At 40.7% G+C, this 15,303-nt stretch overlaps 1 protein-coding gene across 2 annotated transcripts in view; it reads left to right on the top strand.

Moving 5' to 3' along the window:
- The window catches only part of fndc5a (fibronectin type III domain containing 5a), a 48,991-nt gene extending 34,768 nt beyond the window's left edge, over positions 1 to 14,223 (top strand). The window contains exons 4-6 of one of the 2 annotated variants that reach the window (XR_013493332.1): positions 7,819 to 7,908; positions 9,496 to 9,687; positions 10,089 to 14,223. Coding sequence is in view for 1 of the 2 variants with exons in the window: in XM_033643609.2 (XP_033499500.1) it covers positions 7,819 to 7,908; positions 9,496 to 9,629; positions 10,089 to 10,148 (284 nt within the window). In the remaining variant the exon portion in view is untranslated. The remainder of the gene's footprint in view (positions 1 to 7,818; positions 7,909 to 9,495; positions 9,688 to 10,088) is intronic. The other variant, XM_033643609.2, reaches the window with a different exon arrangement.
- The last annotated feature ends 1,080 nt before the right edge of the window (positions 14,224 to 15,303 follow it).

Raw genomic sequence — 15,303 nt, 5'->3', positions numbered from 1 at the left:
CATGCTTGTTTCCTTGAGTTTGCAGATATGATTCTCTCTCCTGCTGTTTTCAAAGGCAGTGAAGACAGAACAGAGGCTGTAACTCATGCACAATGCACAGAAAGAAACAGGAGTGCGTCATTACCACAATCACACACTCAGCAAACAAAGAGGCGCAGATATAGTTATATTGAGAACAGAAATTAATTTTTTATGAGGGATAGAGGCGACAGGAAAATTATGCACTCCTTAAAGAAAAAGTTCAACATTCACATTCTTGCAGGGTGTTAGATATATGATGCACTAAACATGAAGCTACCATTAGCAGCCAGCTGATGTAGCTTAGCATAAAGACTGGAAACAGAGGGAAAGGCTAGCCTGGTTCTGTCCATAAGTTAAAAAAAATCTGTCTACCAGCAATTTTAAAGGTTTAAAAGATTGCTGGACCCCCTCCAAGTGGAAAAAATGCAGGCCAACATTACTGTCCTTAAGAAGCTGTTTCATGCTCTTTTTTAAGCTAGCATGAAGATACTGGTAACTTGTGAAAATAAATGTAAAGAAGAAATAGAAAATGTTGAATTATTCCTTTAAGAAGGGCAGGTCATCACTACGTCACACTTCCATTTTTTTTAAATAAAGTTGTTGAGCTGAATGAAGTTGATGCCTCTATGAGGCTGCTAGAAGAAGCAGCACTCTGCCTCAGTTCAGTCATCCATTTCCCAAAAATGTAAGATTTCCACATATTGGCAGGCTCTGCACACACTCACACACACACACTCACACACACACACACACACAAAGAGAGACGCACAGCGAGTCAAAGTCCCTATCCCCTGCAAAGCAAAAGAGATTTCCCCGCTCCTCCACACATTTTCCACCATCCAAACATTTCACAAAGCGGATCTCCACAGAGAGCAGGTCTGCGATTCATCATCCTTCACTCGTACACAACAACAACTTCACAGTTCAACACCACACATCCTTCTTTGTCTCATTTGCACCGCCTGCTCAAGGATGTCTGTTTAATTTGCTTAGCTACGTTGGAACAATGAAACCTCTTGATGACAGATGAGCAGATGTTTTTCAAGTCAACATTTTGTAATTCCGCAGAAAATCAGTGTCGTTACAATTCAGGATCCACAACAGCATCAAAATGAATGAAACAGCAATTTGTTTAAATTCACCAGGATATGTTGGGCTTTAAGACTATATTTTGCATTAATTGCCCTTTTTATTTTTTAACTCAGTAGACATAACACATAACACACAGGTGATCACAAATGATGATGCAGTATAACATTACCTGTTCATCACTGTGCAAACTGACGACAACCAAAGTGTCTGTTTAACAGTTATTGAAAAGGACTGCTACACCAATGAGACAAACAGCGAAAAATAGAGTTTGTCATTTACTGCAGATAATTGCACTGGATAGAGAGTGTGGGAGAGAGAGTCTCTCAGTCCGACCATTGTCTCGATATGACAGGCGAGCGTCCCTAGAAGAAAAGGGAGGTTTTAACCATCCTCGCTCGACTGCTCAGTCCTTCTGTTCTGCTGTATCACGCTGATCTCAGTGGAAAGAGCAAAGGATGAGCCTGAAATGCGGGATTATTCCATGTTTCATCTAATTTCCTCTTTCACAATGGGTTTAAGCTTCAGGAGATCAAAGGAAGTGAGAGAGATGGGCAAAAAACGCACAAAACAGGAAGAGGAGACGATGCATCAGACAAAGAAAGGGGGGAACAGATAGCGACTGACACGGAGGAGAAAAAAGATGCAGGAAAATAAGAAATCCTGTAAATTCTACTGTTAGACCGTGTGTGTTTTTACACATATGTGCATGTTCACTAGCTCTGGGCAAGTTAAGTGCTGCACACAAGGCTCATTGGTGTCCTCAGATCCGATAAACAGAGAAACTTATTTTATCTAGCCCATAGGAAATCTCTCAAAAACAAGGATGGAGCAAAAGTTTCTCCTTTCTTCTGTCACAAAGGAGTTTCATATGTATGTCAAAACAGGGCTCTGTTAAAATACTGTGAGATCTCTCCATTGACGGCATTCCCTCAGCTCTGCTGCATCCCATAGGATGAAAAATACTTGGCCATTTAAAAAGAATAGCTCAACAGTTTGGGAAATGCACTTATTCCCTTTTATTCCGACAATAAGATGATAGGATGGATATCAGTCTCTGTGTGTTAAATACGGAGCTCAGCATGAAGACTTGAAACAGTTTATTTGTCCGACAAGCGGGACTTTTACTACTGCCTCTAAACACAGGGGTTATCTCTTTAGTATTGTTTTATGGGAATATAGGGACCTGAGGTGCAGTATACACTCAGCAATTAAAGTTACCCATAGTAGGTGTTCATAAGACAGACACTGGTATCTTTAAACCCCATAAATGTATTCAATTTATTCCTAGGGGAGTAAGAAACACTTAAGCATCATATAGAGAAACTGTGGGACAAACAGCTGTTTTTAAATGAATCAAAAATCAACAAAATTGTATAAAAAGCATGAATTAAACAAAGTAAACATCCAAATTAAAAGAAAAACTTCCAGGTTGCTTTACAGTGATCTAAGAGGTGGAAGTACCCAGCTATTGTTCACCCAAAAACAAAGTTACGGCACATATATCCCTCAAGAATTCTGTATGTCATCTGTATGAGACAAAGTTGCACTCTTTTGCAAAGGGTTATTGTCAAGTTGTGGACTCTCAAGAGACAGAATCTTTTTTTCCTTTTACCTGTAGTGCTATTTATCAGTCTAGATTGCTTTGGTGTGAGTTGCCAAATGTTGGAGATATCTGCCGTAGAAATGTCTGCCCTCTCTTCATCTGTAATGGAACTAGATGACACTTGGCTTGTGGTGTTCAAACTGCCAAAAGTACATTTGAAAAACTCATCAGCAATGTCTTTTTCGAGAAATTCAACCCTGTTACTCAAGATAATTGTTGTGAGCAATTTCATGTAGGAACAGTTTTATTTCTACTGAATTACACCCACCAAATAAGCTAGCTAACATTAAAGCTCAGCTGAAGAGGATGCCATTAACGTTTACATCTTGCACTGTCACGAGCACAAGCCTCTCGTCCAGGAGTAGATGCAAGCTTCCCTCTGCACTGTAATATGGTCAAATGAGAAAAAATGAGAATGATAAAACTGAAGCAACAGAGATGGAGATGTCCTGACATTTTGTCCCAACCTAAGGTCAAGCCCTTACTTTGACGTTGAACTAATTCTTTAAAGATGCATTTAATGTCATGGAAGCCACAATCTTAAAACGGATAATTTTATGGCCAAATTGTTGCTGATACATGATTTGGTCTAGTAGCATATCATCAGCTCCAACAACAACATCACCCAGTAGTAATGTAGGTCTATGGGGTTATAATGATCTCCATCTCTAAGGGTGTCAGACTGAAGTATCAAAACTGAATATCAGATTATAAAAGTGACAAAGCAGCAACACAGTCATGCTGAAATCCTCAAAGTTATTTGAACTTTAAAGCTGTTCATTCATAAAATCTTGTCGAGCAAATGGTCAACATGCATCAGAGGTGTTACAGCTGACCAGTTAGCCCCAGAGAGGCTGGCAGGCAACAGTGTCAGGCGCCTTGGGCTGTTGTGCTTTGATTAGTTAATACTGGCCAACGGAGGCCAATCGATTGGCAGAATTGCTTGTTACTGAAAGCTACTGGAGCGTGGGGTTCCTGCCACACTGGGCCCTCCAAATGTCACCCACTGCATCTAATAAAAAGATAGGAGCGCTCTCTATGCTACGGTGAATTTCAAGCCTCTGACTTCCACAACACTCAGCAGGACAAGAAGAAGTTATTACGTGTTGTTGCTTTGTTTGAGAAAGCTGCAGACTGCTGCAAAAAGCGAGAAAACACGTGCGTCTCTATTTGATATTTCTCCTGATGGTCATACGACTTCAAAGATGATGATGGAATTTAATTGAGGCTGGTGAGAATTGATCCTGAGTGCTGTGATTAGCTTTTTTTGATTGCTTTATCTCTGCATCGTGCTCTGGTACGAAGGATCCCCAGCGGCCCAGATGAAGCTTGAACTGTTCTCTTCATCCTCTGCCTCTCTGTGATCTTTTGACTCCATCAGGCGCTCACAGAATCAGTCCTATTAGCGATCACACAAGATACATCTCTATAGCTGCTCCTGCACAAGCGTCTGGCTGTGTTTATACAGCTCAAGATGCCTGCCTGTATGGAGTCAGTCTTTTGAAAATCGTCACTCCTTTTCTCGCTGCAGCCACCTGTGCTTCAGCTCCCTGCCATTACTTCACTGCACCTGTAATTTAAAACATAATGGCGACGGGAGAAGACTGGCTGACAAGTGCAGGTACTCCTTATGGATGTACAGAGTCTAGACTGAGATGTGAACGGGTAAAAGCACTCGATTCACAGAACATTCAGGGAATAAGACAGCTGTGAAATGGTGACACCAACCCTAAAAAAAATCTGTGCAAGGAAGTTCAAGATCTCAAGAGTAAGAATACAAATCTTGAACTGCAACTGTGTCAAATAAAAGAGTACGTCAGTGAAACCCCCAAATGGATAAAGTGACTGAGCAGTAAAGTTCAATCAGGTCTGCTCTGGTGCTACATGTGAACTGAGAACTTGGAAAGCAAAGACAGAGATGAATGTTGTCCTCTCAGGAACAGCAGAAAAAAAAAAGACTTAAAGTTATGTTGGTGGTGAGGAGCCCTACTGAGGCGCCTCTGAAAATGGCAAGAATTGGGAAATGAACACAAGTGAACTTTCCATTCAGTCCACAATGGTTGTTAGATACTAATACTACAGCACAGGCAAAGGCAATAACTGTAAGTGGTCAAATGTTAAGGAAGTCATCAAACTATAATTATGAGAAAGGGTGGCCCTTAAAAAATACAACACACGATAAAAGTCAAAGACACACACAGTTTACAGATAACCTACCCATCTACTTATCCACACCACCTCATCAACTACACCACTGGATATCCAAAACATAAGACGGTATTTAAGGTTATGTGATGAGATATAAATAGCAGGTTCAGTGACAAAGTTAATGATCTAATTAAAAACGGGACCATAAAATAGTTTGTCAGCCTGTTTATTAAACACTTAACAGTGTTCATAGTGTATTATTCAAGTTTGCAGAGATAGTAATGTCCCAGTTAATAAGCTGTCTGCAGATTGCTGTGCAAAAGTTACAGGGGAGGGCAGTGGAGGAGGATTGAATCTATTTTCTCCCTCACATTAACAGTGTTTGTTTTGGACGCTCCCTTTGACGTGTTTCAAAATATAATACAGAGCAGTTACAACTTGTTTCACTATTACTTACTAAAGGAAGCAACGCATAGAGAATTTAAGATGGTGTCATCTCATTTAAACCTCAATATATTTATGGTAATAATCACTTTTACAAAAGCCACCAATGCGTCCATTAGAAGGGGAAGTAGCCATTGTCAAATTTATGACAAATTTTATAATACGTGGCTAGGTTTAGGAACAAAAAACATTTGATGGTTTGGCTAGTTATGATTAGGAAGAGATTGTGTTTTGGCTTAAGATGCCCAGTTTTGGGGCCACAGTCCCCACTGGTAATACAGCAATGGGTCGCTAAAAACACAACCATTTTTGTTTGTTGGTCTTGAACAGAGTTCTGCAATTGTCCAAAGCATCTCACCTGACCATCCACCATACCATACCAAATGTAATGTATATGTGGTTTGCAGAAACGCACAGTGCCATCATTTTCTTCTGGTGACTGGGCTGATTTGACTTCGAAGGGAAAAATAAAGCCCTGAAACAGACTGTTGTTTCTCTGCTTGTGTTAAAGCACATCTCTATAACCCTCTCTGCACCTTAAAGCAATGTTGCTCAACTTTTTTCCTTTGGAGGGCCAAAAGTTAAACTTAATGGAGGGCCGTGGGCCAAAAGCAAACACTTATTGTTCTGTTTTTTATTGTAAAGATGCAAAATAGTAGAATCCCAAGTTCCTTTATTGACAAGCCTTTTGTCTGTGTGCCACCGTCTTTGCCTTACCATTTTTTTGCTTATCTCACTCAGACTGACTTCTTGTGCAAAGTGTCACTCTGCCAACCATGCTCAGATTATGAGAAAAAAAAATAACTCCATCATGCATGAATTATGACTACCTCGGTCTAGATTTTTTTTAATTTAGTTTTGTTTTGTTGAGTTTTTTCAAGGCGTTTTTCACGTCCCCTCAGGTTGACAGTATGCATTTAAGTTTTCAGTGGAAGAAATATAAACCAATGAAAAACTGTATATATTATGTGACTTTATAAGAATATATTTTTACTGCTGTTAAACTAGTGTGTTCACATATTTTAAGATATTCTAAGACTGTTTTGTGCAATGCAAAAGCATTGATCATTGCTCCTGACTCCTCAGCCTCTTCCCTCCCTCCCTCATTCATTAAGCTTCTTACTCTTGACTCCTCAGTAACAACTGTATTACCCCTTTATTGTTACTTTGCGTTACTAAATCTTATTAATCTGCAGGGGTCTCCTAATGTTAAAGGACTGTCAAGATATTCCTGAGCTGCAAAACATTTCTTGGATGCCTTCAGCCATCTTGGTTTCAAGAGATTTGTGTTGCACCTACAACACCTGGCCAGTGGGTGGCAGTGTATGGCATTTATTGTTTTTATCAAAACCAATGGCTATACAATAAAATGGATTTTAAATAGCTGTCCACTGTAGTGACCACCATGCGTTAAAGGGTTTAATTAGGGATCCTATGTATTATGTTTTTTTTTCCACTAGAAAAATCTGGCACTCCAAACTGAACCATAGGCCAGTCCAACTTTGGCTCGCAGGCTTCACTTTGGGCAAGCAATTTTTCATACAGGGGAAGGCTGAAATAAAATCTAAATTTGTGGTGAGGAAAAGTTTAAACATGCACCCCAACTCTCTCAAAAGTCTGACTGCTATCTCTGCAAAAAGATAAACGACAGAACCCACCCCCTTTCATTGCCATACAGTTCCTTAATTACCAGAGGAAGAAATGAATATCAGAAGTTGTTTACCATTTGATATCTGAATGTTATATCAGCCGTGTCACCAATTCTGAAGTTATTCAAATTACAAACCTCTTCTCTGATCACAGCACCCTGATCTGTCAGCCGCTTGACGTCTGAGGAGACGGTTGATGCAAAGTTGCTCTATCACACACAGGATTTGTGTGCTCATTCTGTGATACAGCGAGTCTTATTACAACAGAGCTGTGCTGCATCAACACAGCGATGCCAACTTATTTGCCTCCAAGCTCAGTGTGCTTGAAGTGTCAGTCATTGGACTCAGCGAAAATCTTGATTTTATAGGAAACTGTTTTGCTGATATGTTGAATCATTCTGTCGTTCAAAGCCAATTAGCTCCTCGTATTCCGAACAACTTGCTTCAAGGTTAGGAAACCTTGATGCAGAATATGAGAGGCTGCGATGATGCAAAAACTGTATGACAGGTCATTGAGTGTAAAAGGGAAATTATCCAAACTTCAGGTCAGGAGAGGCCATCTGAGTCAGCGAGACAGCAGACAATACTGTCATGCTGGCAGCATTAAAAAAAAAAAATTAATTTAAAAGTTGCTGATAATTATGAGCTCTGATGGAGATCAGCAGTTGTATGACCTTGTTTCTTTTACAGTTGCGCAGAGTGATAGGATGAATATGTGTCTGGAGCAAATCATTCAATTATCCATTTTAAATAATTGCTGCTTTCTCTTCTGTGTTTCAGTCATTATTCCGAATTTGACATTTTTAGTGATTCATAATCCACTAACACTCAGTTTAATATGTTGCTCCTTGACTCCTTCAGACGAAGTGACGATGGAAGAAGTGGGCCAGACCACCCAGCTGAGGGCGGGGGAGCTCATCATCATCGTGGTGGTACTTATCATGTGGGCAGGTGAGGACAAAACTGTTAACTGAACCATAATCACACAGCTTCACACACAGTGAGCTTCACACAGCAGCATTCTCTTAAATGTCTCTTATTTTTTCTCTTAACTTTCTAAGAGAAACAATAAGACAAGTCGACTCCAGATGTACCAAATGTTCTTAACCATCCAAATCTGCTCTTACCCAGGTGTTCTTAATGATGAATTCAATTAGATCATAAGTAACCTATTAGCATAGGTAACACCCCCTTAACTCTTTAAGAGGGCAGGTGTGGTGCTGTTTGCAAAGACTTTGACATATGCCCAGGGATTAAAGAAATGCCACTAAAAAAAGGCTATAAGAAGAAGAATATTTGCAGCAGTGAAACAAACATACTGCTAAATAAACATAAGCAAAGTATATGTGGTTTTCCAGAGTGTCAGTACTGGAGTTAAGGAAAATCAAAACATCGGAAAATGGTAAAACATTTGTGATACTGTAAATAACCTGTCAGCAGCAGTGACGGAGGAAGTATTCAGATCCTTTACATGAGTAAAAACACTAATACTATACTGTTAAAATACTCCATTACTGGTAAAGGCCCATTGAAAATGTTACTTAAATACGTGTTCCTGATTGTTCTTAAATACTTTTAATTAAGTATTAAAAGTAAAAGCCCTCAAATTGGAGGAGCTGACACCATTAAATGTTCCTGCATGAAAAATAACTTAACTGTCAATTAATTTTCTAATCAATCGACCAAATAATGTGTAGCCTACATTTTCTCGTCTATGGTGTTGAATAAAAAACTACAAGATGGAGAATCTCATCTTTACTGTAGTTATTTTCAAAAGGAAGACTTTTTACACATACTTCCATTAAAAAATGTTCTCAAGTTATAATTATAGTAAAAAAAAAAACACACGCTTGTTCAATCTAAAAAAACCCTTTAGTTTATATATCTGATGTTTAAAATTCTGATGGTAATAATAATAATAATAATAATTGTGTAATACAGTGAACCTGCGATACTTTATGAAATGAAAATCTCATGCTGTTGCAACCCTACTGGTCTGCAAAGAGATACACTGTAAATGAAGCTATCACTGAAACAGTAATTCAGATCAATAGACCAGGTATAGTAGTATTTCTTTAGTTCACAAATGTAATAATCCAATCATTATAGTTACTCTAAAACACAATCTTAGTTTGATTGTATGAAATTCATGCATTTTTTGATGTTCCTCAAGTTTAAAACCTAAAGTCTTCTCACTTTGGACAATTTGTGTTCTGTGTAAACAAGATGTTTTTCTCTTTTCTTGGTAAGAATGCTCTCAACCACTCAGTAAATTTTCTCTTACCTAAGAAAAGAGCAAAAATAGGAAGACCACAGTGAATCCCAGAAATCAGTGGGTGCTAACAAAATAAGAACAAACCATGGATACTAACAAAGATAAGAAAATATTTGTTCATACACCTCCTGCATGAAGCCCACTGTTTCTGTTGTAACCTTACTCAAAATAACCAAAAATACAAAAGCAGGTGCATTAATGTGCATTAATGTGTATTTAATGACAGCTGGCAGATCATGAACACACTCTGCGTCTCCTCCCAGGTGTGATCGCGCTCTTCTGTCGCCAGTACGACATCATCAAAGACAACGAGCCCAACAACAACAAGGACAAAGCCAAAAACTCCTCCGAGTGCAGCACTCCTGAACATCCAACAGGGGGGCTGTTGCGCAGTAAGGTATAACCCACCCCCCCTCCTCCCCCCCGGGTGCCTCCCCCACAGCGGCGCTGGGCAGGTGAATGGTCCCGGCCACTTCTAGATTTTTTTCCACTGACACTTCATGCACTATCATAGTGTCATCAGAGCCTCGGCTTCAGGCGTAGGCTAAACGCTGCTTCAACATGGCACCATTATGTGCATGACTTTGCAACATTGAAAAAACAAACAAGTCATGGCTTCAAATAAGTTCTTTTTTGGTCAATGCACAGAGCGCCATACCATATCCATTTCCTGCCGTCAAACCAGTGCAGAAAACAAGTCAAAACAAATCTTTATCCCTTTCACACTCTCGCTATAAACATCAATAAAACATCCGAGAACAGAGGCATCCTCATGCTCACTGAAGAAGCTTATTGTGTGATTCCTGTGAGTCCTCCAGCCTTCTCATACCTGTCATCTTCCTCTTTCCTCCCACAGTTCCCCAAGAACAACAACAACAACAATAGGATGCCATCTGTCAACATCATTGAGGTGTGACTGCCAGGACGTCTTCTCTTTATCCAAAAGACTTTGTGTTCTCACAAACAAGCGGGCCCCTTTTAAGCCCATCTGCTTGTCAGGATGAGGCTGGGACTGTGGGCCCCTCGGCGGCGTTTACTCTCCTTTGGCACGGGGCCTGCCGCTGAAGCCAAGCTGCATGACTCCAGGGGTCAGGCACGACCTGGCCGGAGCTGGTCTGAGAGCAGGATCTGCAGCGGAGTGACTGTGGCGAGAGTTCAGAGGCTGCAGCGTACTCAATAACTACTGTACCATGGGGCAGCAGAGATTAGGGCCAAATGGCTCCGGCGGTGGAGAGACTGCAGATAAACCAACCCCAGGGACCAAAGCCGATGAACAGAGCCAGAGACCTTTTCATTCTCTCTCTCTCTCTCTCTCTCTCTGTCACCTCTTTCTTCTCACTATCTTTCAGTGCATTAGCAACAACCACAAACCTGGACATTTCCCATTACTGGGTGGCTCTGAGATGCATCCACTTTGTCGAAATCCTTATCTTTGCGCTCATCTTCGTCGCAACATCCTGTTTTTTACGCTTTCTGAATTGGAGGTAAACACTGTAGATCATTCAAGTGTATTATTGTAGTTTTACTTATTTTACTTTTAACAAGGTGCCACCAGAGCAGTCCTGTTGTTCTGGTATCATTCTTTTTTGTTTTTCAAAGATCATCCCTCGGGCAGAAGCTCCTGTGGGAAATGTTTTCATTCTGGCGAGCTCATTTTCCCCCCTCAGGGAATCCAGACTCCACCTGGCTAACTTCGGAGCCATTTCTTAACGTGCTGTGATGACGCCAGAGCAGCTTTAGAGGGATCACTCGGCTCACTACCAGAGCTGAATCACTCGGTTTTGTCAGGAAAGACGAAACTCATTTACTTGCATCGACAGGCATGTCTGATCTGTACACATGTATACAGGATCGTGTAGAACAAGCCAGGTGTGGTATCATCTTGGCCACTTTTGCTTTTGTCCTCTTTCATGCTTTTATTATCAGAAATGTTACATTCCACGTCCAGGATGAGCCCTTTAGTATTCCCTTGTGTCTTTCTCTTTGATGGATTTCAAAGCATTCTGGGAAGGAAGGAAAGTGCATTCATCTAATTAATGAACTTTAAAAGGGGGCTGGACTCTATGGATGTCTATAGAGAAGCGGCCTCTGAAGAGATCCCTTATATCAGCAATAACAGGTGAAGCGTGGAAGCGAGGACTCAAACTCTGTAGCGTGTTCATCCAAAAAACTCGACCTCCCAGCATGCAACGTTCAGACAGATGAACAAACTGCACATTGAATATGAGGGAATTAATCCTGAGGTGATCCCTCCACTGAACTTTCAGAGCAAAGTCTTTCAGCGCTGTTGTAAAAACTTTCTGATGGAAAGCATGGGGAAAAAAAAAAATTTTTACGGGCCCAACATTCAACCCAGAGACTTCCTTATGACATCAACAGATGTCACCAAGACAGAAGGGCTTCTATCAAGACTTTTTCATGAATCAAAGTCAGCATTTGCATTGGAACTCCACGTCGAGGAGACGGAGAACACCGATAAGGGATCAGCTGTTGCCATACGGTTCTGTACACTGTAAGGGAATTTGTTTTAAGCAAACGGTTCATTTGAGGGCTGATCCAAACTCAGTAGTACTGCCTTAAAATAACTGTATCTCATGATTTATCTAATAAGACGAAAGGCCCTGTATCTCACATTTGTGTCACATTCATTAGCTTTCACATGATATTTAAATGTGTGTAAAAAGTTAAAGGAAACATTATAGATGTAGATGGAGCTGAGGTAAGTTTGAAAATCTGGAAGAAACGGTCGCCACAGAATGTGTAAATACATTTTATATTTCATTCTTGTTTGGTGGTGTCAGCTTAGAGGGCCTTTAATGAAATATGACTAATGTTGGAAAATGTAAAGACTCATAATGTAAAAGGGTACTGCTACTGGTGAAGATGTAGGCGATTTATTTAGTTGGAGTCCTGTCATTATTGAGCCCTTTCATAGCACTCCTCTACTTTTATGTATTTCTATTACATTATGTCATTGCGCTGTTTATGTACAATGAAAAAAGACTCTTTGACGAGGGAAATGATGAAAAGATATTTTAAATAATGATCCAAACATAATGTTTGAGAGCCTTTTAGTGGCTGATGGGCAGAATGATAAACACATCAGCTCTTGTCCTGCATGGGCTCCATCTCATTCTGCGCGGTCACTTATTGTAAACGCAGACAAATAGACAGGTGCACACAAACACAACAGGTCAAAACTCCCTTAGCCTTGAGTGTGGGGGGAGAGACAGAGGCAGAGAAGGTGGTTAAGAGAGAGCAATGAAGGTTACAGTTGAATGGAGTGGGTAGAATGATAACTACTGCAGTGGCAGGTCTCTATCACGTCCCACCTTCCTCTCCCTCCGCTTCCACTCTTAATAAGAGTTTCATCGAAAACTTCTGCGGCTGAAGGTTGAATCCATTTTTTCCCCAGGAACAGTGCACTCGGTAGCCGGCTCTCCAATCGATAGGCATCCATCCACACAGTAACGGATAATGATGATTGTCTCCCTGGATGGTTTCTTTGAACTGGGGCCATGTCTTAAGTGTGCCAACGATATATTTCTAAACGACATTCCCTGTAGGGGAACCTTTTTTTAAAAATATATATATATATATACTTCCCTCCTCTTTTGTTGCTTGAATGGGTAAAACTTCAGCTAGCAACATAAGAGGTTTAAAACTGTCAGAAGTTCAGCTAGGAATAAGTTCTTCCTTATTTGAGTCACGAGTCTAGGGACAGAGAGTGTGGTATCATGCTGTACAGAAAGCCCCTTAAGGCAAATTTGTGATATTGGACTATATAAAAAGAATTGACAACTGAATAAAAAGTGATACTCCTCTATGTTGCCGCTGTAAATACTATACTCCTTATTACCAATTTAAATGCAGGGCTTTGTATACATCCACTTTTGTGGTAGGTTGTTGCCCAGCTTCACTGTTCAAGAACAGCGTGACATTTTTGCGGAGAGTGAGATGGGAAGACTGATACCCCTCTACAGACATGAGTGGTATCGATCTTCCCATCCAACGCCTGGCACGAAAGCATACTTCCCAAAATGTCAAACTATTCCTTTTAGGGTTGCAGCTTCTGCATACAAGCGATGTGTTTGAGTGAGCTCTCCTGCACAGATAATTCAGCAGCCTCAGCTTGATGGTACACAGCTGTAGTAGTGTGTTTATGTCAAACTACGACACACAGGTCTTACATATTGGGTAAATCAGCGGAGGAAATCTGGTATCTAATTAGTCCGCACATTTCATACCTGGTGGTGGAGTGCAGTGAAGTTTGCTCAGTCAGTCACACACGGACCTAAATGTTCCTACTAAAGACACAAACTGGATTCGAGTTATTTATAGCTGTGAGGACATCCAGCCACTGTTAGTGTTTCTGGTTGGAGCAGGTGAAGTATAGATCTGTCAACCACAGGCGAAAAATCCTTTTCCTTAATCACTTTTGACAAACGGTGACTAAGAACTCAACATTCCACTTGAGCCCTGCGGTGGCAAACCACTCTTTTCTTAACAACACAGTGAGGACGTCCCTTCAGTGTGATGTGTTCTCATTGCTACTGTATGTATGATACAATGCCTGAAATATACTGTATGCCTGGTAGCAGTAATGGGACTACTTTGTGATGACATAACAGGGCAGTGAAGAGGCACTGGATTTTTCACAGCTTACACAGTGTGTATTTTGTCCACAAACATGCCTGGAAACTGAAACGCATGGTTGTGATATGACAGAGAAGTTGGACTATTTCATTATGGGTTCTTGAAATATAGGTACGAGATCTTCAAAGAAGCATGGTTTAGAAAATTGAACTGCTTTATTAGTGCTACCATGTTTATATTCATTGTATTAAGTGTACAGGAGTCATTGCTTAATGAGGGCTAGCATGGTTTAACTATTATGCACAAGGTTACACGACTTCAATTATGAAGAATATGGTGTATGCTTACTTGTGTATGCTTCAATAAAATAAAAAATATCTAATGTTTTCCACAAAGTCTGTGTTTGAGCTTAATTGTGAAGAACATTAAGTAGTGACGTAAAAACAGTAAAGATGAGATTGTGTCAACCTTGCTAAACCAAAAAAAGTCTGGGTGGTGACATGTTTTTTTAAGAAACTCTTTTACAGAACCGAGGAAGACAAGCTTATTCTTTAGTGAATAATACATGTGAAGCCCAGGCTTCAACTGTCACAGTTTTCTCCGTCAAAAAAATGCACACAGAGCTACAATTGGCCATGTTACTGTGACTGGGGAGGACTGGAGTTTTGCCTGAAAAAGACATTAATTCTCCTGAAAAACATGGTTCCAGGCGACTACATTTACTGTCGAGTCAGCAGCTTGTGTAAGAAAATGTGCCTGAATTTGTAATGACTTCGAAATCAATGAGACTTAAACAGCAAAACACAACAAATCACTTGGCTCTTAGTCAAGTCCCACATTAGATTACGTGTATCTTTGCATCAATACATGACCAATTGGCTTGACTGAGCAGCCAAAAGGAGGCTGTGGGATTTTGTAGCTGACATACATGACTTGTATCTCTCTGTTTTCAGCGCTGCACTGTTTTGACAAAACCCAACACAGCCGCAGAGGAACTGTGAGGCATGAACACAAACCGCTTCCTCACTGCCGAGATCCTGCTCATGCATCTGGAGGGGCAAAACATTGTTGGAAGGTGTAGAGAGGTGGTGTGGCTGCTCTGCTGCGCACGTGCCCTGCAGTGTGCACAGCATGTGTCACGAGGCCTTCACTGACACCCGTACACCTCTGCCTTCTGGATGGCTGGCCAGGGACAGGCTGGCCCACTATCTGTACAGACAGGAGTACTTTAGCAGCCTGTATTATTCAAAGGATGGGCCCCATGCTGATAAGGTCTATGTATTTAGGCTCCCCGGGGTCACTTCAGTCAGCCCGTTCCTATGCACAGCGCTCAGATGATGCAAAGCAAACTCAGAATAACGCTAAAAGATGAAGCAATATTCACGAAACATTAACAGGTGATGACAACTGTAGATCAAGTTGAACAGGTTTGGCTTTATTATGAGTACTTCATCAGCAGCAGTGTCTCGCCCCCA

Source organism: Epinephelus lanceolatus, chromosome 15 (assembly GCF_041903045.1).
Source record: "Epinephelus lanceolatus isolate andai-2023 chromosome 15, ASM4190304v1, whole genome shotgun sequence".
Classification (NCBI taxonomy): Eukaryota; Metazoa; Chordata; class Actinopteri; order Perciformes; family Serranidae; genus Epinephelus; species Epinephelus lanceolatus.
The sequence above is the reverse complement of the archived record's forward strand: the minus strand, read 5'-3'. Positions and strand labels throughout refer to the sequence as shown.